Here is a 26105-nt window from a genome sequence, read left to right on the forward strand (position 1 = left end):
AGATGCTTCCTGTTGTCTAGGATGTTCTAAACGCAGGGTGTCTGACAGCTGCTTGATGTATAAGTAATACAGAATCCCAGAACGCCGCTCTCTATTCAAGACTTGGGTTGTGGTTCAGGTCCCTGCTTGGTTAAGCCACAGCTCTTAAATGGACATAAACATGACATCAGTAGGACTAGGATTTACTGAACTGTCTCTGTTCAGAACACTCAGTTCAGTTCGAAATGCTGTGTGTCTTTCTGAGAATAAACCCTACAAGACTTGACCATCTACTACCCCTGAGTTAGACATATTGATCTTCTAAAAAATAACAAGCACTGGCAAAGCCAAAAATGTTGCCTTTGGCCTAGGTTGTTTTTTTTCGAGTGAATGGTCGGAGCGGGTGATTGAATTTATTTTTCGTTTTTTGTGTATAGAAAAGGTTAAAAAGTAGAAGTGTCATGTAATTAATTGTACTGGAATGGTTTTTAAAAACCTAAACACACAAAAGTTGTAATTTTAATATTATACGGATGTTGGGGACATGTCTACATACAACAGGGGCCTGCAACCAGTGGCTCTGTATATTTTGCATTAGTACTCCAAGATCCCTCACCATGGACTATATGAGCTAGGTTTGATGGGGGTTGTAGTGCAAAACACCCAGCAAGCCTAAGGGTGCAGACCCATTGCCTATAACCCCTGGCCTATAGGAAAGCCCAGCTGTTGTCTGCCAAAAGATGTTGGATCAAAGCAGTTTAATGGTGGAATAGCCTGCCACCCACTACACTACATTGCATGGCCATTGCTCTTTCATGACGACATGTAAAGCCTTTCTGATCTTCAAGTCTATCTCCTGGGGTTTTGCTGATGCTTGGTCTGCTATCTTCTATATCATCATGAGTGCTATTAGACCAACTATTCCACTTACCTTGCACCTCGTGAGGTGTTGTGCGGGGTCGTTTGATTCTTTCGTCACCCTGGCGTCACCGCTGCCAGGCACAGCTGGCCTTGCCGCCGCAGCATGGCCCTCTCCTGAATGGGCAGGCATGTCTACTAATGAAGAAGAATATTTTTTAGAAGCAAGTATCTTTGTTCAGCAAGAAACAGGGCACTTGTGCTGGTCTGCTTCACGTTTCAGTAATTCCAGCCTTACAAGCATTTACTTGTAGGTTGCTTGGATTTACACCATGCAACGATGCCAATTACACGGTCTTCAGGTGCTCCAGTGGATCTGAGAGAGATGGGTTAGGTTAGGGGCGAGGCACCTGGTGGATCTGAGGGAGATGGGTTAAGTTAGGGGCGATGCAGGGAAAGTGCTCACACGGTCTCCAGGTGCTCTGGTGGATCTGAGGGAGATGGGGTAGGTTAGGGGCGAGGCACCTGGTGGATCTGAGGGAGATGGGTTAAGTTAGGGGCGATGCAGGGGAAGTGCTCACACGGTCTCCAGGTGCTCTGGTGGATCTGAGGGAGATGGGGCAGGTTAGGGGCGAGGCACCTGGTGGATCTGAGGGAGATGGGTTAAGTTAGGGGCGATGCAGGGAAAGTGCTCACACGGTCTCCAGGTGCTCTGGTGGATCTGAGGGAGATGGGGTAGGTTAGGGGCGAGGCACCTGGTGGATCTGAGGGAGATGGGTTAAGTTAGGGGCGATGCAGGGAAAGTGCTCACACGGTCTCCAGGTGCTCTGGTGGATCTGAGGGAGATGGGTTAGGTTAGGGGCGAGGCACCTGATGGATCTGAGGGAGATGGGGTAGGTCAGTGGCGAGGCAGGGAAAGTGCTCAAACGGTCTCCAGGTGCTCTCGTGGATATGAGGGAGATGGGGTAGGTTAGGGGCGAGGCAGGGAAAGTGCAAGATAGCCTTGCTGTTGTGTTCACGCGGTCTCCAGGTGCTCTGGTGGATCTGGGAGAGATGGGTTAGGTCAGTGGCGAGGCAGGGAAAGTGCTCAAACGGTCTCCAGGTGCTCTGGTGGATCTGAGGGAGATGGGTTAGGTCAGTGGCAAGGCAGGGAAAGTGCAAGATAGCCCTGCTGTTGTATTCACACGGTCTCCAGGTGCTCTGGTGGATCTGAGGGAGATGGGTTAGGTTAGGGGTCTCCAGGTGCTCTGGTGGATCTGGGAGAGATGGGTTAGGTCAGGGGCGAGGCAGGGAAAGTGCAAGATAGCCTTGCTGTTGGGTTGGTGCATGCTGATGGGAAGTATTCTGAGCCCTGTGCGGGTGTCTTCTTTCTAGGTTGTTTGTGTCAAGGGCACAGGGGCCATTTTGGTACTGATGGTACTCTTGTACGCCCATGCTGCTAGGATGCATTTGCCAGGCCGTTGTATTGACAGTCTTGCACTCGCTCTCTCTCCCCTCCCCCAATCTCACCATCTTTACCACTGCTCATTTTCATCCAGTGTAGTTCGACCTGGAACCTACGTTTTTCTTGTCCCTCGTTTTTTCTCTATTCATCCTGAGTAGTCATTGTTAAATTCCTGTTGCTCAGTTTTTTTCTTTTCTTTTCTTTTTCCTTCAGAATCTTAGTTGTTCAAAGTGCTTTCTATCAGTCTACTTTGGCTTCATTTGTTTTTTTACTTTTTGTACAACTTGTGTTTTTTCTTATTTATCATTGACTCATTTGGCTTGTTTGTATGTTCTATTTGTTCTCTTTTAGTTCTGTTTAAGCCTTTGATTGACTTTGCTACAAGGGTAAAGTCATTCAGAAACGTCCATGACCAGTGATCTGGCAGCGCCAAAGTGACCAAGTGCCGATTACGCCCTCTCTGGAAACTGAGGGATTACCAACACATCCATTCAATAAGGCAGACTCCACACATCCTAGGGAGACCTATAAATACATTAAAGTTGCCATACTGGATACGATGTGTTTATCCGTCTATATGTTCATAATCCAGGTTATCCGAAGCAGAAAGCATATGCTTTGTATTGAAAGCCAGCTTCTGAGTCACCCGTTTCGTTCCCCACCAAACACTCTACCATGGCTCCAGTGGTGACCGTGCCACTGCTGCCAGTCCTTACACAAGACTTCAACATGATCTACTTCAAACTGATATTCACTGAAAGTGTGGCTACAATGATGTTGACTCCAAACACAGTCTTGTCCTAGTTAGCCATCATCCTAGTTCTAGTTATGCATCATACTAGTCCTAGTTATCCAGCATCCTAGTTCTAGTTATGCACCATACTAGTCCTAGTTATCCAGCATCCTAGTTCTAGTTATGCACCATTCTAGTCCTAGTTATCCATCATTCTAGTTCTAGTTATGCACCATACTATTCCTAGTTATCCAGCATCCTAGTTCTAGTTATGCATCATACTAGTCCTAGTTATCCAGCATCCTAGTTCTAGTTATGCACCATACTAGTCCTAGTTATCCAGCATCCTAGTTCTAGTTATGCACCATTCTAGTCCTAGTTATCCATCATTCTAGTTCTAGTTATGCGCCATAGTATTCCTAGTTATCCAGCATCCTAGTTCTAGTTATGCACCATTCTAGTCCTAGTTATCCATCATTCTAGTTCTAGTTATGCACCATACTATTCCTAGTTATCCAGCATCCTAGTTCTAGTTATGCACCATACTAGTCCAAGTTATCCAGCATCCTAGTTCTAGTTATGCACCATACTAGTCCTAGTTAGCCATCATCCTAGTTCTAGTTATGCACCATACTGGTTCTAGTTATCCATCATCCTAGTTCTAGTTATACACCATACTAGTCCTAGTTATCCAGCATCCTAGTTCTAGTTATGCATCATACTAGTCCTAGTTATCCAGCATCCTAGTTCTAGTTATGCACCATACTAGTCCTAGTTATCCAGCATCCTAGTTCTAGTTATGCACCATTCTAGTCCTAGTTATCCATCATTCTAGTTCTAGTTATGCGCCATACTATTCCTAGTTATCCAGCATCCTAGTTCTAGTTATGCACCATTCTAGTCCTAGTTATCCATCATTCTAGTTCTAGTTATGCACCATACTATTCCTAGTTATCCAGCATCCTAGTTCTAGTTATGCACCATACTAGTCCAAGTTATCCAGCATCCTAGTTCTAGTTATGCACCATACTAGTCCTAGTTAGCCATCATCCTAGTTCTAGTTATGCACCATACTGGTTCTAGTTATCATCATCCTAGTTCTAGTTATACACCATACTAGTCCTAGTTATCCAGCATCCTAGTTCTAGTTATGCACCATACTAGTCCCAGTTAGCCATCATCCGAGTTCTAGGTATGCACCATACTAGTCCTAGTTATCCAGCATCCTAGTTCTAGTTATGCACCATACTAGTCCCAGTTAGCCATCATCCGAGTTCTAGGTATGCACCATACTAGTCCTAGTTATCCAGCATCCTAGTTCTAGTTATGCACCATACTAGTCCTAGTTATCCAGCATCCTAGTTCTAGTTATGCACCATACTAGTCCTAGTTATCCAGCATCCTACTTTGTAAGGGTTGACTCCCAAGAACCAAGTCTGATTTAGTGCTGGTTTCTGTAGCATATTTTTAAACTTTAAAAAAAATCTTATTTGATTAGCTTAATTCACTGAACTGTATTTTTCTACTTTTTTCACACATTCATGTTTTAACCTTTAAATGGCTATTCAGCTTATGTTCTCCTTGTCTAATTAAAGCTTATCTCTCTCTTACAGTAGGTTCATATAAAGGTGTTTTTAGAGCTTTGAAATGTTATTACCAGGGATAATCCACCCCACCCCCCCCCCCCCCCCGAAACACTCCTTTTATACGTGGATCCTGCTTTGCTACCAAAAGTTCTCATTATCTATGTACAAATGTCTTGTCCGGCCAACAATGTCTCATCTGCTCGTGGCTACGAATTGGTTAACACGAGTGATGTTCAGAGCCTTATAACGGGAGCCATAGGGTGCGAATAGCTGTCACCCCATTGTTTATAGGGGCACAGGGTCAGCAATGGACTGACTGAGGCCACCAGACAACCCTAGATAAACCATGCATGTTCCATTTAGGGTTGGTCTGGTGGGCCGTTCCCAGCCCTGTACGCCCAAGAATCGGGGGTTGGCGGGGGAGAGGCTGCGGAGGGTGGATTGTTCTATTTTCCATGCTCACTGTTTTCTCTTGCACTTGGTTCTCTCTTTTCCCTTTCTTCCATTCATATGTTTACTTTACTTTCATTAATTTGTACCGCGCGAACCAAACAGGCCCGGAGGCATATGGGCGTGGAGGATGACACCCGAGGGAAGAGTAGATAGAGAATGCATTGCATGTGGGCAAATGGCCCATTGTTTGGGGGGCACCGAGAAAGAACTAGTGAAAGGACCAATGAAAGCCAGGATGACAGAAGACAGTCTCTGATGGTGAGCCGGATGTGAGAGACTAGAAGTCTCATGTGAGAAGAGCCGGCGAGATGAATGAGCAGGACTGTTGGAACCCCTGAACACAACACCAAGGAAGCAGGAAAGAAATCCTGCTGCAGAAGAGACTGTTTAATATAGGACTAATGGGTAGACAAAGGAGAGCCACAGAGAAGAGGCATAAGGAGCAGGGCATAGAAATGAGGAATTAATTGCAAAAAGGAATGGGGTAAGTGGCAAACAAATATCAAGTGATGAAGACTAGCCAAGCCAGGTGTGATGTGTCTGAATTAGTGCATTGGTAGCAGGAAAGTAAGGCTGGCACCATTCTCCAATGGCATTTCATAGCAGGACCGCATTGTCCTAGCTCAAGGCTCTGCAAGCTTTGACTCTCCAGATGTTTTGGACTAGACTCTCATACCACTTCACCATTGACTATGCAGGCTAGGTTTGATGGGAGTTGTAGTCCAAAACATCTGGGAAGCGAAAGGTAGCACACCCCTGTCCTAGCTGATGCAGGATTGTTAATGTATAAGCAAAGATAAAGGACATTTTCACTCACTGTCTTCCTCTGGAATCATGAAGGACTCTGGGGTTCTTTCGGGTAGTTCCTCCTCCAGTGACTGCAGGCGGGTTTTAGCAGGGATTTCCTCCTCCTCCGCAAGCAAGAAGGATTCCTCTGTCCTTTCGGGAAGTGGAGGAGGCGAAGGCGAGGATCCTCTGAGCTTCTCTAACAATGAAAGGTAAGTGCAGGCATGAAACAACAGAGCTGTCAAGTGGAACCGAATACAAGGTATCTATGTTCACTTGACACTGAAAACCTTTTCCTGTAGGAAAGAGTCAGGCACAAAGTGGTCCCCAGCAGAGGGCTCTCGATTAGAGGAACCACATGACTCCATGTCACTGGGACAGCCTCATTTTAGACATAGGGCCTCATTACACGGTAGGAGGTAACCATGCCGCTATTAGCGGCATGGCTACTCTCTTACCGCACACCGGGTCCGGGTAGGCGGTATGGGGACTTACCGGGTCATTCCGACCCTGGAGGACCCGGTAAGTCCCCATTCCAAATACCATTCCCTATTCCCATTCGAGCCCCAATAGGGCTCAATGGGAATGGGGAAGGAGCTAATAACGGTACCACAATTTGCGGTACCGTTATTAGATCTGAAGTCATTTAGCGGGCCCCGTCCTTAACACCTGGTCAGACCAGGCGTTAAGGACAGGACCCGCTGAGGGACCTCGTAGTAGGGCGCTAAGGGATTACCGGCACCGGTGACCTTACTGGTACCGGTAATCCCTTACCGCCTACCGTGTAATGAGGCCCATAGACTTTTATTTAAGAAACACATGCCTTCTGGGAGCTGCATTCACTGCCATTAACTCCAAATTAAGGAGAGAGCAGACCTGGAAAAGTGGCGCCCCAATGGGCATGGAGACATCCGGTCACCCTATGATATGAATATCTGAATTTTTAAACATCTCCTGGCAGAAAGACTAAAAAAAGACCAGCTCGAGCTCAAATGTTGAAAGAACATCTCGTCCTATGGTTGGCAGCAGCTTCTCCAGACACATAAACATGGACTACCCCGCCCCCCCGCCTTTATTGCATGCAAGAACACAATTGACTTTATGCAACGTGGCGCACACTGAACATTTCTGACCGCAACCTCTGTAGTGGTTCCAAGCTGCATGCGGCTTTGTACAAATCATTCTGAAGCGTTCAGCTTTTTTGCTCAACCGAATCTCCTTTAACTTCCTAGTATTAGTATAGGACCCACCTTGGAGGCATCCTAGTATTAGTTTGTAAGAATTGTGCTTAACTTGCAAAGATTCTTGGTGTAACCAACCTGCTCAACCCTCAACGTTGCAGCAGTAATTATGAGTTATAATAAGTTGCACTGATTACTAAAGATTTTATGATCATGAGGACCAAAAAAGAAGAATGTTCCTGGTTTGTCGATGCCAAGAAAACATGTATGTGCTCATAAGTACATCCTCTTTCAATATTGTTGAGTCACAGATCCATTTAGAGAATAATCGACTATAGGCCACATCCTTGAACAATGTTTCACTTCTTATAGGTAATACAACATTCTGTGAATGTCTCCCCTTTACCACTCAGACGAGAAAGAGGGAGAGAGGAGTTAATATCATTGGAAGTAAGACACCAACTCCACCTTTTAGTCAAAGGGGGATGTTAACAAGCATTGGGACTTATGTCCATCCCGTCCCCCTTTGTATAATACTAAAACACCAAGTACAGGGACCTATGGACATTCCTCTCCCATTGGTAAACCCAGGACAGCAAATGCTGAAACTCATAAACACTCCTCTCCCTTTAAAAATATTAGAACAACAAACAATGAGTCCTATGCACTTATCCCCCGCCTCCCTCTTTACAACACTGAGACGAGGAGGAGGAGTGGAATAATGAAGATTGCCAAGAGTGGCAAACCAAACCAATGCTGCGGTGTAGTCATTGAACTTTACTAACAGGCCCTCAGGGTCGGTGTTATCAATATGCAAGGTTGAGCGCTTGCCTATTTGTTGGAAATGTAGAGCATCAAAATGCTCTGTTAACATCTGCACACTAATTACTGCCTTGACTGTAGTGATAGCACCGGCCCTGCCCTGTTGTTACACTGTCTGCAGACTGACTGCAGCAGACAAGGTGGCGTCGTGAAGGTTGGGACTTGGGATCGGGTCAGGGTCACGAGTGACATGGGCATGGCAGCGCTTGCATCTGGGCCTTAGCACGACACGAAGCACCGCGTGTGCCCCCTCGACTGATCATCGACTCAATGGTGTGAGTCAGTGAATGCTCCAGTGCACTGTGCAGCCTGGCCGAGCCCCCTGAGCCTGTTAACTTGAATTGGTCTGGACCATCAGATGTGGTGGCTGCCTAAGCACCCTGCACTTGCTGCGGGCCTGCAGCAGCCTTTTGCTGTGCGGTTGACCAGGCCACTGCTCGTACTAGGCCACCTGATCCATCCTGGTGGCGGCAGCTCCTGCTGTGCCTGCGAGACCGGCTCGGGCCGGGCCTTGGCTGTGCTATGCTGAAAGAGTCACAGAGTAACAGTCCGACGCAGGTGAGGACCGAGGTGCCATGCGGACTACTGCTGACCAACACCATGGTGCATCATGCATGTGGTGCTCCTCGACCCTCTCTCTGTCTTAATTAAATGCGACACCTATGCCTGGCTGGCTGGCTGCCAATGCTCAGGCTGCAGGATTTAACAGTAACAGCCCCTCAGGGGTGGGGGGCAGCCTTGAGTCTGCCACTGAGGCTTAGAGCAATATTATGAAAAATAATGGAATCATTTTATTGATAATTTGTTATTATTATATCGCTTTCGCTGTATGAGTTGCTCACATCATTAAGATAGACTACATAATCTTTGTGCCCTGATAAAAGTGTGTAGCTGGATATGACTCTACCCCTTGTCCTGCCAGGACACTCAACCCCTGCTCTCCTCTCTCAGTTGCATACTGCACGGTCCTCGCCGCCGCCGGCCGACCCTATTCTTGCATGCAGCATACCGACTTTCCAGTCACTGTCTGGCTGCCACCTCTATGCCCTGCTCCAGTGCTTTCGTTCCAGTCAGCTCCGCTCTTCTGTCACTGTCCCACTCCTCTCCCGTTCTCTGCAGCCTGTGCATTTCCTTCTTTACTCACACCCTCCCGTGCCCTTAGTACTCACTGCATTCCCCTATTTCGTCTTTCTGTCCACATGCCTTTGCGGCCTTGCTCTGTCTCTGCCTAACACTCTCCATCCTTCTGCCATGCTCCCTGGCCCCATCTTCGTGTCCACAACACTGTGGTTGGGGTACCATCTCCCTTTCCTTAGTCTATATGCCCTTCTTTCTCCAGTCTTTATCCCTGTGTCCTTTAGTCCACTCCTCTGTCTGGCCCCTTCCTTCTGCCACAACTCACCTGCCCCTATCCCCTATCCACATATTTACATCGCTCTATCCTGGACGTGTGTGTGGGTCCCTGTCTCACCCCCTAATGTTTCCAATACCCCCTTTACTCTTTCTCCTGTTTCCTGTTCTTGTCCTCCTGTCCCCTTCCCACTGTTTTCTTGCCCCCCTCCTTGACCCATTGCCCTCTCACCTATTAATCTAATAATAAAATGCCCAGTAAATCTAGTCTCCTCCGCACTGGTCGTGCTGGGCTGGTGGAGTTGCCCCATATGCGTGCGTGGGACACGTGTGCCGATTTGAGCTTCCAACCTCCCCTCCGACTGCTGCCCGGCTACAAGGAAGTAGAGAGATGGCTTAGCAATAAGGAAAACCTTAGGGTTACCACGTCCACAGCAACCAACAAGATCCTGTGCAGGGGGGATGCTGAGAAGATACCCACGCCTACAACTCCCCTGTGCCCCACCATGCAAGGAGCCTGTCCATGACCGTTTGTCCTTCTTTTCGAGTCCCGGCCTTTCCGTCAACTGATACGTCCTGGTAACTGTAGATTTGGTTACAATTTATTTACGAAAAAAATGCAGTGTGGCCCAGGCCTGCCACAATGCTGATGGAGGTGGCGAGCAGAAAGGGCACTTGTCCTGCAGTCCTGGACTTCACACAGGCCGTGTGATGAGAGCATTGATTTTTTTTTGTTTTGGAAAGCGATTTTTGGTTTTGGAAAGCAACACCGAATTATTGCATCTGAGTGGGGAGCAATGGCATATGAGGAGGCACACAAAGGTTGTCGGTGGTGTTTAATTAGTGACCCACCCATTGACTACCCAAGCCATCCTAATCCCAATGACCATTCTAACCCACTTGCTGCACAAAATGCATCCTCTCCTGAGATGTCTTTGATTTCACATTACTCACACCTTACCATAAACCTTTGCATTTGTTGTGCCTGCCAATGTTTTTACAAATCAGTCTTCTGAGAGTTACCCACTTAATTTGAGCTCCACATGTGCTATTGATATAATATAGATGTCTTATCAGGCCTGCCTACAGCCACTCGATTTATAAGCACTATGCTGTCCTTCACTGAAGTCCTCTTAAAAACAAGCATTGGCAAAGCCAACAGTTTTGACTTGTCTATAGGTATTAAGCATTTGCCAGGCACTGCAGTTATATGACCAGGTACTCGCACCATTTGCACCTGCTGCCATCAAGGGCCAGTTAATACCACTACGGTAGCGCCTGGCAAATGCCTTTCGTATGTCTACAAAAATGCCCACACCGTTGGCATTGCCAGTGCTTGTTTCGTTTGTTTTGGTGGTGTGGCGCCAAATCTGGCAGGGCACCTGCAGCTGCTGTTTTGAGCTGCCCCACATTGGTTTGTTAATTTCTTTTTATGCATGTTGGCCTAGACATCAGCCCCTCTTAAGGCTGTGGGTGGAAGGTGGTGGTTGGTGGGAGGAGGGCAATTCAATGAGAGTGAAGCCCGGCCGGTAAGTGCCAACAGCTGTCTTCAGCCCTTTAGCCTGGGAGCAAAATTTTACATGACTCAGCTCTTTAAAAATAAAAAAAAATGAACAGTTCATCTTTTTTGAAATGTGGAAGTGGGGTTTTGTTTCATTAAGTTTGTCTACTTCTAAAATATTAATTCTCAGCATGTGTCCTTCCTCGTTTTTGACATGCCACTTGGTAGAGATACACAGACGTGTGTCTAATGTTTTGAGCAACCTATCTTTACGGCATTAACTTTTGAAGATATACATTTGCTCCTGTAGTCATTTCTCCTCTAAAAGCGAACTGGGTATGTTTTGCATAACATGTTTCTATAACATTCTACATTGTATATTGCCAGATTCACTTATGAGCCTCAGTTGTTTCCCAGAAAAGCCAACCAAATGTTTTGCTATGTTTGTTGGGCGAGATTTTCTGTAAGGTGGGTCTTCGAAAGACAACGCCTCCTATTTGGATGGATCTATGGGGTATTTGTGTCAAACTGTTGAAGGGCATGCATGTAATTTAGCAACAGGAAAACTGGATCAGAAAACAGGATGACCCACTTTACCAAAATTGTGTGATCTTGAGAAAATCACAGTTGCTTTCTGTCGCTCAGTCCACCCAAGTGCCTAAATTGTGAGTGCAGAAACCTGGAACCTACATGAAACATATTTAGATACAATTATCACCCAACCAAAGCTGGTACTAATTTATTGTCCTCGGAAGGATGAAAGGCTGAATTGACCATGCTGGGATTCCAACCTGTACCTGTAGATTACACACAGATCACAGCAGTGAGCGTTCAACCCACTATCTATTTTATGGCTTACTTTCCTATGTTTTAGTTGCATTTCTAGGAGGCTCTGTGATTGATTATCAAATCCTGTTCCCAAACGTCTTTTCCCCATCAGCCTTCAGGATGAAACTAGGGGGGGATTTCAATAGCCTTCCCAGGAAATGTGGTACGGTAACTTTTAAAACTTATTTATAAAATTGGTAAATAGCTGCCACAAATCTGGTCTTTCTACAGCTCAACGCATTGGATGGAATAGGACGTTGCGACACTGTTTCACTGAACTAAGCCCCATGCACAAGTATATGATGTAGTTGAAAGAGGTTTATGGCAATCAGTAACAAAATGAGGATGGTTGGTTGAGAACGATTAGGATCTGGAGTGGGGGGGCAGGAGTTTAACCAATCTGACAGTTTGTCTAGGGTGGCAAAATTCCTACCACCGGCCCTGCAGGTCCTGGGACATTCACAAGCAGAACACCTGAGCAACATGGGGGCGATCCGAGCCTCCCAATGCTGGCTGGGACATGAGAGGAAGTGCGGCAGTCCGAAGCAAGGACATGGAAGAAGACGGCATCCAGAGACGTCAGGCCGAGAAGGGTTCACCACGTTGCCAGGATGAGCAGCCAGAACCACCGAATGAAAGTGAATGTGAGACGAATACAGAGAGGCTGAAGAGATGCTCTCCAAGACAGCAGACGGACCGTAAAGAAACCGTAGAGAAACGAGGGATGCTGATGCTGCCATAGACAACCGGCAAGCCCAGAGAAGGAGAATGGGATACCGGGGTGCTTTAGGCTGAAAGCCATGTACCGTTAGCAGCAAACCGAAGCCCTTACAGGGGATGTGGGACATTTAGCTTAACTGGAGAAGTGCTGATGACCCAAAGTATAGGAAGTATAATTAATTGGATACAAGAACGAGCATATGCAAGTAGAGGGAGCAGACCTGGCATTTGCATGCAAATATTGCACAGATTGAAAAAGCCCCGGCAGGAGAGTAAACCTGGCACTCAGCGAGTCTGGGGTTCACACTCAAGACAAGCAGCAAAAGTAGAGGTGCAATACTTTCAGTTGTACCAAACCTGCCCGTTAGGAACGAATTTGGTGTCTAAGGAGAGGTGTATTACTTTCAGCTGGAGAGTATGAGGTCCTCCCAGCAGTGCTGCAATACTTTAATTGGGAGAGTAATGCAACTTCTCAGCAGAAGTGCAACACTTTCATTTACGAGTACTAGCCCTTCTAGTCAGAAATGTAGCACTTTCAATTGAAAATCCCTAGCACTTCTCGGCAGAGAATATTTACAATTGGAAGATGGCAGCACCCCTCATGGGAGAATCAATCAATCTGGTAATTCTGCTGGAATATGGCTCCCTTACACACTCGATGTACAGCGCAACATACATGATACATTGCAATATGGGCATAGATGTATACCCTAGGTTTCCAGGTTGTACTTTTTGACAATGCTGCCATCTCGTGGATGCATGGAGAATAACCTATTGTTTAGAGATTGGGCGCCGATTAGAATTTAGGCCAAGAGTTCAATCAACTTTTGGAACACAAGCGAAACCCTTTGTTGAATACATCATATTTTAATTCACACACCACACGTATTTTGTCAGCACACGCGTATCCAGCTTTGGGGGAATCATGGGGAGCGGGAGAGCGCAACCTGTGAACAATTACTGATTTATTTTTTATGAGGGAATTATTTTTTCCGAATGTGTGGTCAAAGAAGGCAGCAAGACCTAACCAGCCACCGTATTGGGCGTCCCTGTCCCACTCGACCATACCAGTACAGCCTAGAGCAGTGGCAGCTGGTGACTTTGGAAAGTGGAATTGGGGGGCGGGGCCCGGGGTAATTACACGTTCCATGAATTTGACCAAGCGATCGTGCATGGACTAATCCAGCAAGGTTTTGGGCCGTTCTTTCCTTAATGGCTTGAAGCTCATTTCAGGAAACGTGTGCAATGAGGGCAGAGAATGTGTGCTTAGTGCGGCAGGGCAGCACGTGGAGCTCCCTTTGATGCACGGTCACATGCGGTGCACCGGAGCATTTTTCAACACGCGTTGATGTTAGCTTTTTGAAACCAGCAGGCCGGTCTCAACAATATATGCCAGCTTTGATCCACTTTCACGTAGGTTCTGCCCAAATCGGATCATGAGGTATGGACCCTGCATACATGGATACAAAACACACATTTTTATAATACAAATAAATGCATTTTCACACCTGCTATTGGAAACCATGATAACGTCCTTAAGACTTACCCCAGCCCCCCAGAAGAGCCTTGGTGATAACCACACTTGCTTGTAGTCCCGTTTGACCAAGATGTGCACCGTCTTGTTATGCATAATGTACACAATATTTGAAGATCAATCACTCAGTGCTAACAGTTTACAGGAACGGATACTATTGAGAGGAAAGGCCAGTCCCTACATTTGTGCCATGTGTGCTGCGGTCAATGAAAGAACTGGAAGGAAAGGCACGAGTGAAAAGACGATTCGCCAGTGCCACTCAGGCGGTCTGATGGCAGAGTAAATAGGGCACTTTCTATCACCCGCAAGGCCCTGCTGCCGCCGCTGGCTGAGGCTGGAGACGGCTCCGATATATGCCGAGTCTCTGCCATGTGGAGCCCAGTGCAAGGAAACCTGCCCTCTCGCCCCCACCGGTCTGGGCTTCAGCTCTGTGGGTGCACCCAGAAAGGCTGCCCCTTCAGTTTGCCAGCTGATGGGCTTTATTGGGGCAGCGGCGGCGGGGGAATGTGACCTGCGGGCAGGGGTGGCTATTGTATTTTAATTTAAGTTTGGGGGCCGAAATCGGGGCAGAAATTCGTCCCCTATTTCCCGCTGTTTGGAGTGAGCCTGGAGGCATTTAGAGGGCCTTTAGATGGTGCCCGCAAAGATTTTAATTTTCCCAAATTAATCAGAATGTTTTTTAGGGGGACAAACGTTTTTAAAAGCCCATACATGTTACAATCAGTTCAGAATCCGAGCATCCGAACTATGACATTGCTTAATTTGTCAGGACCCCCTGCCCCTGATTGGCTCTATGTCACTTGGACTGTCCCCAGCTTCGCCTCGTACCACTCTCTTTTGCCTTATGAATGCCCCATTGTCCCAGTGTTTCCCATTGGTCCTCATATCACCCCCCACTCAGTTGTGCCCCATTGTGCCATGCGGCTCACTTCCCACGTGTTCACTGCATTCCCCCCTTCTGTGTATCCCAGCTGTGTCCCATTTCCCCAGATGTGCCCCACTTCATGCATTGCCCTCAGATTCATCCCATGCCACCTTCCTTGGACACCAGTTCTGCCCTTTGTCACTCATTGCCCCCTACTTTGGCCCTGTCACCCTTCTTTACCCCAATGTGTAAGTCACCGGACAGTTGTGCCCCATGGCACTCATTTTCCGCATTTAATAAAATGAGGTGCTACCATCCTCAGAGGTCGCAGTATCATGTTCCCATTTGATTTCCCAACATAGAAAGGTGGGCAGAGCATAATGGGAGATCGCTATGGGAGGAGTGGGCTTCCTGATGCTCTGTCTGTGCAGTGGGTATTGCATTGCTCCTCCCGGTCTACAATGGCCCTGTTCCCAGTCTTTAGTAGGCCTGTTTCAGACTCCTACTTCCAGGCACCGGTCTTCTTCTGCCCATCTGCCTGTGTGCCTGGAGCCTTTCTATCTCTATAAAACACCTGCCCCAAGATTCTAGTACCCTTGGTAGTTCTCTGAGTGTCTACTCTGCAGTGCTCCTGACCGGTCTTTAGTGCATCTAATACTTCTCTGTGTCTCTAGTTCTCTGGCACCAGTGTGGAGTGCCCCTGCTGTTGCTGCTTGTTCTGTTGCCTCTGAATGTCTCTAATGCACCTGTTACTGATCACCAGTGCCCTAATTCTGCAGTGCCCCTACCCAGTCCTCTGTGCCTCTGATGCGCCTGCGTGTCGCTAGTTCTCTGGCACCAGTGTGGAGTGCCCCTGCTGTTGCTGCTTGTTCTGTTGCCTCTGAATGTCTCTAATGCACCTGTTACTGATCACCAGTGCCCTAATTCTGCAGTGCCACTTCCCAGTCCTCTGTGCCTCTGATGCGCCTGCGTGTCGCTAGTTCTCTGCCACCAGTCTGGAGTGCTGCTGATGTTGCTGCTTGCTCTGCTGCCTGTAAATGTCTCTAATGCCCCTGCTACTGATCAATCACCAGTACCCTATTGTTCAACTCATTCTCAAATCTGCAGTTCCCCTGACCAGTCCTCCGGGCCTCTGATGTATCTGTGTGTTGTTAGTTCTCTGCCACGAGTCTGGAGTGCCCCTGCTGTTGTTGCTTGTCTCCTGGTGCCTTTAAATGTCTCTAATGCACCTTCTACTGATCACCAGTGCCCTGTTGCTACACTCAGTCTCAGATCTTTAGTGCCCCTGACCAGTCCTCTGTGCCTCTGATGCGTCTGCATGCCGCTAGTTCTCTGCCATCAGCCTGGAGTTCCCCTGATGTTGCTTCTTGCTCTGTTGCCTCTAAATGTCTCTAATGCACCTGCTACTGATCACCAGTGCCCTATTGCTACACTCTGTCTCCAATCTGCAGTGCCCCATACTAGTCCTCCGTGCCTCTGATGCGTCTGCATGCCGCTAGTTCTCTGCCACCAGTCTGGAGTGCTGCTGCTGTTGCTGCTTGTCTCCTGGTGCCTCTAAATATCTCTAATGTCCCTGCTACTGATCAATCACCAATACCCTATTGCTGTACTCAGTCTCAAATTTTCAGTGTCACTGACCAGTTCTCCGTGACTCTGATGCATCTGTGTGTCACTAGTTCTCTGCCACCAGTCTGAAGTGCCCCTGCTGTTGCTGCTTGTCTCCGGGTGCCTCTGAATGTCTCTAATGCATCTCTACTGATCCCCAGTGCCCTTTTTCTGCACTCAATCTCAAATCTGCAGTTCCCCTGACCAGTCCTCCGTGCCTCTGATGCATCTGTGTGTCGCTAGTTCTCTGCCACCAGTCTAGAGTGCGGCTCCTGTTGCTGCTTGTCTCCTGGTGCCTCAGAATGTCTCTAATGTTACTGCTACTGATCACCAGTGCCCTATTGCTGCACTCAGTCTCAAATCTACAGTGCCCCTGACCAGTCCACCGTGCCTCTGATGCATCTGTGTGTTGTTAGTTCTCTGCCACCAGTCTGTGAAGCTGCTGCTGTTGCTGCTTGTCTCCTGCTGCCTCTGAATGTCTCTATTGCACCTTCTACTGATCATCAGTGCCCTATTGCTGCACTCAGTCTCAGATCTGCAGTGCCCCTGACCAGTTCTCCTTGCCTCTGATTCATCTGCGTGTCACTTGTTACCTACCATCAGTCTGGAGTGCCCCTGCTGTTGCTGCTTGTCTCTAATGCACCTGCTACTGACCCCAGTGCCCTGTTGCTACACTCAGTCTCAGATCTGCAGTGCCCCTGACCAGTCCTCTGTGCCTCTGATGCATCTGTGTGCCGTTAGTTCTCTGCCACCAGTCAGTGGTGTCCCTGCTGTTGCTGCTTGCCTCTGGTGCGCCCCATAACTTTCTGATTACTCTAGCCGTATCCTGCTGCGGCACTCTGCATTATTCCTGATTTATCCTTCTCTTCTATTGTCCGACCATCCGCCAGTTCATAGTCTTATGCAGTTCACCACCCTCTTTGCTTTGTTTTTTTTCACACCAGTCTCCTGAATTTCGTCTCTTTGCCCAAATTCCATATGCTGCTGAATCTTCCTTGGTTCCTTATGCTGTTTTCTCCCTCCCCTTCAGTGCTTTGAATGCTCTCTGAATAAATAGTTGCTGGCATTTGGGGCATATCCTGTCAAGGGTTTTCATGCTCTAGTATTCACATTCATTCTTTATGACAGTACCTTTTGTCCAGAGGTTGGCTGTTGGGTTACCCAGCAGGCAATCCTGCTTGACCCAGAAAGGATGCTGTCTCTTGAACATTGTTTCCTTGTTTCTGCTTGCGGGTCCGACCAAGGCCACTGTCCTTGATGCTCCAACTTTAACATGAATGGCAAGAGGAGAAACCAGAGTTCTCACTGCTACCCTGGGAAACACTAGGACCCTTCTTTGTGCCCGTTAGGACTGATTTTCTCTACTCTGGCCTGGTGGACAGATGTATTGAAGGCCAACCTACATTGTGGCAGGGACAACTCTGGGGAGCTGTAGCCAAACCAGTTCAAGTTAGCAGTGACGAGAGGTCTAGACTAAGCCTCAAGAGGTGGTGAGCTTGTAAAAGGTCCTCAATGAGTACAAACAATGGGAATCACAGATTACACTTAGACGGTATGTACAAAAATACAGTTATTTATTTTATGGCCAAATATCACTATGAGCAATGACTACGAATAGGTAGAAATATCACCCATCACTAATAATAGATTACATATATACAGTCACTGGTTGAGGGCATAATACAAATCAGACCCCTGTGAGTACAGATTAGTTTATGGACCAATGGTCCACAGAGAGTTAACCCTAACCTCAAAAGTCCTTCCCTAAATTGTCTGGGGCCTTATGCCCAAAAGGTCAGAAAAGTTCCAAAAAAGTTTGTGAAGCTGGAGAAAATGAATGTAGGGTCTCTGGGGTCCAGCGAACAGTTCCAAGGGTTAGAGGACAATATATTTTAACTAATAGAGGTGTCCCCAACTTTTGCAATGCTTTCCCCAGCAAGTTATGGTAAAACCAAAGTATATTAAACATTTTGTAAAAGTTGGGAAAACTTTTAAAGGGAGTTTAGGGGCAAGTAAGAACAATTGTAACTTACCATCCATACTCAGATTCCCGCCCAGTCTTGGCAGGTAATTGGAATAGGGTCAGAGGTTGCTTTTCCCGCCGTCAGTCGCAGTCCTCGATTCACAGGGGTTGCAGGTTTGAGCTGATCACCGGTTGGTGTCTTTCGCTGGTGCAAGGACTTTCGTTGGATGAAAAATGTAGAAAAACTCTGGACTGGACTTGGGTCAAGTAGGCTGTTTCGGATGGTGGTCACTGCAGCACAGCAACACAAATGGCCTCACTTGTCGAGGTCAGACTTTCCCTACTATCTTGGGTCCCCTTGAAGCTAGGACTCAGACATTTTTCTGAGGTAAGTTTCGTAGGATAAGCTAGGAGCCTCAGGTTCTAGGGCACAACTCAGAACGGCGACGTCGGCAGCACGGTAGCCCAAACTCTGAGCTAGTCTGCCACAGGTTATCCCAGGACACTTACAAAGGTTCTTCTTTACAGGGTACCGAGCAGATGTCAGGAATGGATGTTCCCTCCACTCCAAGCCTCGCAGCTCCCTCACAGGACTGCTGAAGATCACAAGCAAGGCAGGGCTCCACCAGGACAGCAGCAGAAGTTGGTTGCCAGGCCTCCTTCAGTCGGGACTCCGGTCTCTTCACGGGTCTCACGGCTGTACAGAAGTCTTGGCTCCTTCAGGTTACTCCAGGATCTCTGATGAATGGGTACAGGGGTCCTTTACGTATCCTAAAAGCCAGGTAAGAGCCAGAACTTCCACTAGCCAATAGCAGGACTAGCCACACACACGCGTCCCAATCAGGACCACTGGCGGGAACATTCATGCATACCGCTCAGACACACTGAAACAATTTTGTGGATTGGGACCAGACAGTCCCAGCCCACATCCTGCCATCAAAAACACACAGTCCTCCAGTAGCCCGCCAAAAGCCTCTGCTTTCCCGGCCACTGGAAGCCCTTATAATGACTTTCCTGGCCTCACAAGCCAGGAAGAAGACTAAAGAACAAGATAGCCAAAGTGTAAACCCATGTGTGGACACTAGCCACAGTTAGTAGCCAAATGTGGTAAACACGGTAAGGCTAAAAACGAAAAAAACACCAAACAAATGGTAAAAATTCACTGCTGCCACCAGCTTGTCCATTTAGCACACTTAGAGTAACCAAACATCCTTTGAGTGTTAGTCTAGGGCAAAACGAAAAGTGTGCCCCATTGTACTGCATTGTAAAATGCATTGTACAATGATAAAAAAAAGTTACCACTAGTGATAACAAGTTACTAAAAGTAGTAACAAAGTCGCAAGACTGAGGGAAACAATGTTTCCCAGCACTGACATGTCAGTTTCCCCGTGACAGATGAGCAAAAGACAGTGCAGTGAAGCTTAAGGCTTCAATGCACTGTAAAAAGTACAGGTCAGGATCAAAAATAAAAGCAACACGTTTGGGGGTCCATAAAAATGGAAGGAAAGGTGCAGTAAAGAGAAATCCTTCCTAGGAGTGTGCCCCCACACACCTCCAGGGAGAGCTTTAGTGTTTGGCTTAGTTGTAATCCTCTACCCTTTACGCGTCGCTGTCTTCATTGTTGCTTGTCTGAAAGCGTTGCCTGTCCTCTTTTATCTGCAGGCCTCTTTTTCTGGATCTACCCGGAAGAGGAGGGGGTGACCATGCGAAGGATATCCTTTGCCCAGATATGGACTGAACTCCATGTGGCTGCCCGACATACCTTCTGCCAGGAAATGCTAGCAAGGGAAGCAGTAGTTACACCCTCAGCGTGTGGCGCGCACACTTGCATTCCGTGCCCCCTAGACCGTGGTATTCATGCATGAATGACAAACTCCCTGTTTACTAATCCGTAGCATGTGGCAGCATCTTGCGAATCACAGATCACTCTCCAGGAACCTACTTCCCCCCTCTGAAGCTGACCCCCCTACCCAACGTAGCTCCTGTGCTGCTTCCCCACACTCTAATTACAACCTTCTGGGGCGTCCCCTATGTATGTAGCGCTGCGTTCCTTCCCAGCAGGTTTGCACTTTTTATAAATCCCATGCATACATATGTTGGAACCTGTCTGTCTGTACCCTGCTTGTCAGTACTGGTGTCCACGCTCAAGGCAAGAAGGTCAGAAAGACAACTGCGAGACAGTTAATTCCATCTGTGATGCAAAGCTAGGTATACCCAGCTGCAAGACACCATAGGGTAAATGGGTTATGGCACCAGAGGTAAAAAGGGTCACTTCTCAAAGGGGTCTGCTCGAAGATGTTTCGAACTACAACTCCCATCAGCCCGATCCAGCATAGTCAACGGCAAGGTATAATTGGAATTGCAGTCCTCAACATGTGGAGAGCCACAGGTGGCAGACGCCCGGTATAGAGCATCATGGGCACTAGTGCATTCAATCTAAGTCACCTGGTTAATGTCACATTCATCCTGCACCTTCCCTGAAATGACTTCCTGGTTTTCTTTCAAGTCATTGATTTACCAGCATTTAAATAATGCATTGAGTTTGTAGATGCTCTGTTTACACTCAGTCGTGCCGCCGGGGGGGGGAGGATGGGCATGTGGGGGTCCATGCCCACACTCTGAAATCATGTGCCCCTCCTTGTGCCCCCCTACCTAAGGCGAGTAGTGACCGTGTTCTCTGTTTGTGGTGTTAGGGTGGCCAACTGTCCCGTATTTCACGGGATTGTCCTGTAATTGGAGACACTGGGGGTCATTCTGAGTTGCGCAGTAAGGGAGACCGGGCACCGATAAGGAGACCGGTGCCAGTAAATGCTTACTGCCCAATTCCGAGGTCCCTTAGCGGGAGCTGCAAAGAACGTGTGGTCTGACCACACATCCTTTACGGGTCCCGCTAAGGTACCAGGGCGCTAATAACGGGCCTGCTATTCGCGGGCCCGTTATTAGCACCTTCCCCGTTCCCATTGAGCCCTATGGGGGCTCAAATGGGAATGGGGAATGGTTGGTTGAATGGGGACTTACCGGTCCTCATTCAACCAGACCGGAGCCGGACCCGATATTGGAGGCAGCCATGGCGCTAATAGCGCCATGGTTACCTCCAATCTCGGAATGAGGCCCACTGTCCCACAGTTTGAGGAATGGCTGTGCGGGACGCAGGTTGTCCTTTGTTCCCTGGAGTGGGACTATTGGGAGACAGCAAGTGAGGACAACCTGCCAGCCCAGCCCCTCTGCAAACTGAAGTGGCATTCTACACAGCAAGTTGCTGCCGCCTGCTGCTTTCTTTCTCTTCGTGGCCCTTACGCTGCTTACGCTCTGACACATGTCTTCTTTCTAATGCTAATGTTTTGTTCCTAGGGTCGTGATGTTGATGTTTGCAGTTAAAAAACGTACCATCACCTCCCAAGGACAAACCTTTTGCATTTCAATTAAGCCAGGTGTTAAGAGCCATTAACACATTTAAATTATAAAAGCGGCGGACCAACCGTGAATGACGCTGTGACATTATCACCTCCTTGTGGGCAAGTGTCCTGCAAAAGGATATAAAAAAGTTGGCCACCCTACGTGGTGTTACGAAGGCAGATGTCTGCATATCACACAGCAAATAGTCTCCTTTTGTCTCAAAGTTAGCAGTGATCTTGGTATGCATGCTCCATCAGTGTGAACATGAGCACGAGCCACTTCTCAGGTGTTCCTGGACGGCTTCTGCACAGCGACCCCCATAGTGTGCAGAGCAGCTTGCAGCCCCTCCCATCAGAATGTAGCCACAAAACTGTTAATAATTAGCCATTAGTCACTGAATGGTTTTCGTTCCTGCATTCTGATGGGAGGGGAGATGCAGTGGGGTGTGGGTAGTTGGCGTGCACAAAAGCCTCTCTGCAGGAGTGCTTGTTATGTTATTTTATGCTACTGATGCTTCTTAAGCGCATGGTCACCAAAGGCATCTTGGCGCTGGAGACGTCACACATTACCTTTCATAGGCGGCCCCCCACTTTTGTCTGTGGCCGCCCCTACTTTTGTCTTTGGCTCCCTCTGTGCCCTCTGTGCCACTCCTAAATTTGATTCCTGGCGAGGCCACTGTTTACACTCCCTGTATGAATCGGCAATCGCTGACCATGGGGTGCTGGCGCTGTTTCTATGGACGCTGCTGTCATAGCTTGCACCAGACACTGCTACCATGGGTTGCCCTGCATCCAAAGTATTACATTTACCGGAAGTTCCATGGCCATGTGTCATTGGTGTGTTAATCATCGGCCGCATGTCTAAATGATTCTTTAGGCCTCCTTTTTAGTATGGACAAAAGGTGACATTTTAAATACCACTCCCTTTTAAAATACCTCCTACTCACGAGTCAAGCCACGTGGGATATTTTCCACATGTGTACATAGACATGACGGCACAGTGTAAATATGTGTCTTTGACTCCGATGTCGTGCTCTCTATCTATGTAAACCATTTAGTGCATTTCTCACATAATGCCAGCTCCTAATTAGACACTATTTACAAAACGATGGCATTTCACACGCCATACAGGGTTACTTTTGGGAGACAGTTTGTAATGATCCCAAGACGGCGGGAACAGGTGCTATTGGCCCAGACCCAAGTTGGCTATAAGGCAAAGCCGGGAGTATGGGGCGATAACACCTGCTACAGCCCTCTCTCTGCCATGCCAGTGTAATATGACATGGTTGGAGAAGGAGCTTGGAACCTTTGAGCAATGATTCAGAGGAATAGCAGGCCTCTTGACTGTGGTTAAGGCCTCCTTTCGACCCTTTGTTTACAATGGCCCACTAAAATAACGAAGTTATGATGAGCTTTGATGCAGAATGTTGTGGGAAAAACAGCAACCATCTAACAGCAGTTAAGGCCGTCTGCTGACACATCAGTTTAAACGACTTGCAATCATTGCAATCATAATGGGTTAATCACCAAAAAAGGAGCACTTACCACCTGGTGACATTTCCCGGGAAACAGCTGCTTGGTGAAATGGTATATGAAATGTTGCTTTTGCCAAAATAAAATAAGGCATCCATTATGTGGGCTGACATTCACTATACCGTGTTCCCATTTGACATGTGCACCTTTCTGTGGGTGGCTCTTTGCACATCAAATTAATTGAAAGAAAGCAGACTCATGAATGAAATCGTGCAAATTGCCCCCAGGAAGGTATTGATGCGGGCTCTGCAACGTGGGCTATGACTCCCAGGAGCCCTCACCCTGACTCTGCCTGCGGGGCGGAGGAATGAGAGTTGCAGGACAACACATCTAGAGGGACACAGGGTACACACTGCTGCTCTACAGCCATGAGTGGGGTCAATGGGTGTACATCTTATTAAAGTTAAGACATAATGGCAGCCTATTTTCCAATGTATGAGAGGAGATTAACGTGTAATGCCACCCCACATGCATGTATAGGTTCCGTAACTGTGGCCTGTGAAACGGACTAGGATCCCAATGGAAACGCCTGGCACCAAAGGTCACATCTTGTGACACATGGGGTTGACTCAACTGCTCTAAAAGACACTCCCTCCACTCGAGAAACATGATACATGATTGGGAGTGGTCTAGGATCCAGACTGGGGCAATGGAAAGGGTGAGTAATATTGGGTTCTACATACAGGCCACAAAGCATGGGCACCAGGAGACTTCTGATCTTATACTGCTACTCCTCTCAGCCAAAATGTGTGCTCTTCCACTCCTGCTTACATTCCAGTGCCGTCTAAAAGTGGGTGCTGTTGATAGGGCCAGGGGAAGGCACAAGATGCCACTGTTCATCGTCATGATTACAGGGGGGCTGTGCTCAATGCTCCTACACTGAAAGAGTGCTGGTGTACCTTATTACAGGGGCATAATACAGGGAATGGATGCCTTGAGGCCTGTCATCTTCAAATGTCTGTCCTGGGGTGTGTGTGGGGGTGGGGGGGAGGTGCCTGGAGGCATTATTCAATTACAAGTGGACATTCCTCTTCCCACATGATCAGCGGGATCACATGCATACCTGCGCATCTAGTGTAAACCGGGTGCCCCCGACCCTCTCCCAACGGGTGGTCCCCGCAGGCTGCATAATGGTATCACAGATTTGATCCGCTTGCTTTAAGGGCGATGAATACAGAACCCTCTACTCTCTTCAGTGATAGAAGCAGGACACCTTGCCACATGTAGCTGTATAAACGATACGTAGTGCGTGCTAAATTTGACCTCCGACGGGTCCGAATTCCAAAGAAGCTGCTGTAATATTAAAACCAGGAGTAAAGTAGGAGTAAGTGACTCAGCAGTCAGAGTTACACCTACTCATTTCTGTGGTATCAGGTTATATTGTCCCCATACATATGGGCGCTAGAAATAATGTCGCCAGGAAAAGGTAGTGGCGACATTATATATGATAACCATATATATCAGGTTAAGGAGAGCGGGGGTTGAGGGGGTGTGCCATTTTTTGTCGACTTTTTTTGCCAGGCAACATGTTTGCAGGAATCGTTTCTGTGTGACTCAAATTGCTCTCTCCAGGGTTAAGCCAAGGGCAAGTCAGAGTAACTTGTTTGTGAATCAGCCCCATTTTGCATGTGAATGGCATGATGGATTTATAATATGTCCATCTCCTTTAAAAAGGAGCTTTGTTTGTTTGTTTATTTTATTTCTATAGCGCTCCGGACCCGAGAGTAAAAGGGCGCTTAGTACCGGTTACAATGCACAGTACATGGTAATTAGCAGTGATACTTTAACAGCAGTTATATACAGTTATATACAGGATATAAGGCAGTGATACTTTAACTACAGTGATGTACAGAATATACTGACAGTGGAAGTAGAAGCAACCAGTAATGACATAAGTGAGGCATGTGCAATATGTACAGTTTAGCAGTTTAGCATGTATCGGCACGCAGCTTTGGATTGCTGCGTGCTGATTAGTACTATAAGTGCTTACCAGAAGCTCGTGTGACCGCCAGGGGTGTTCTCTGGTCCTGCAAGGTGCCTAACAGAGGACGAGAATACATCTTAAATCTTCATATATTATTACCAGTATACCCATTGCAGTTGATTATAGAGGCAGCCTTACCCATTGTCGAACTTCTGACTTTCACACTCTGTAAACAATAAAAATAGATTTGTTGGTAAATTAGGGCATCCATCAGGTGGTGTCCTTTATTCACTGTTCGTAGCTGGAAATTCGCGACTCGTGGACATTTTAGGCCACCCTGGTTGGCTTGGATTTGGGGTTTATGGGGGTGTCGTAATAGCCAATCTATTTCAGCCAATCAGACTGTTTGATTCCACCGTACAGTGGGATCTGGATTTTCTTTCACGTACCCCTCGACCTGCTGTCACCCCCCTGTCCTTTTAAGGTGGGAAGGTGTTTTTTCATTGCAGGCGGCCCTCAGTAACCTCCCATTTTTAACACATTTATTTATTTATTTATCGTTTGCTTGTTAGGCACTTATACAATAAGAATATACTGTTTCAAAGTGCCCACAGGGCAGGGAGGGAGGGCTGGAAATACATTACAACACAATAATTAAGAGCAGAGGGGGGAGATGATGAGGGGCGAACCAACTTAGGGTAAGGCGCCCGCGCAAACATGTTCAGATGACCCATCAATGTATTGATTTCCTTTATTTCTATTAGAATCCGAACTTTGCCAAAACATAGACACATTTACATTTCAATGAGTCCTCAAGAACGTCCACATTTACCTTGCTTCTTGACTTAAACTTCGTCGAGCTGGTAAGGGGTGATGCGCCACTCCATTCCATCGAAGTGCCAATTTTTAACCTCACTGAGGCCGGTGCTAGGCAAATAGGTGAAACTGGCTCCGCTGAAGGTACTAGAAAAATGCGTTGCATTGTGTTAATTTCTGATTGGAGCATACAGCAATGCAGAGCTAACAGAGGCCGTTTAGACTGCAT

The 26105-nt window shown here is 47.4% G+C and overlaps 1 protein-coding gene across 2 annotated transcripts in view; it reads right to left on the reverse strand.

The window, feature by feature from the left end:
• Window positions 1-26105, reverse strand: part of PTPN22 (protein tyrosine phosphatase non-receptor type 22) — an 851713-nt gene that overhangs the window by 55880 nt on the left and 769728 nt on the right. The window contains exons 15-19 of one of the 2 annotated variants that reach the window (XM_069633366.1): window positions 25893-26023; window positions 25259-25286; window positions 25127-25174; window positions 5871-6038; window positions 911-1032 (exon numbers count right to left, since the gene is read on the reverse strand). In XM_069633366.1, coding sequence (XP_069489467.1) covers window positions 911-1032; window positions 5871-6038; window positions 25127-25174; window positions 25259-25286; window positions 25893-26023 — 497 coding nt within the window. Of the gene's footprint in view, window positions 1-910; window positions 1036-5870; window positions 6039-25126; window positions 25175-25258; window positions 25287-25892; window positions 26024-26105 lie in introns of both variants that reach the window. The other variant, XM_069633365.1, reaches the window with a different exon arrangement.

This window comes from Ambystoma mexicanum, chromosome 13 (assembly GCF_040938575.1).
Source record: "Ambystoma mexicanum isolate Mex_15411 chromosome 13, UKY_AmexF1_1, whole genome shotgun sequence".
Lineage (NCBI taxonomy): Eukaryota > Metazoa > Chordata > Amphibia > Caudata > Ambystomatidae > Ambystoma > Ambystoma mexicanum.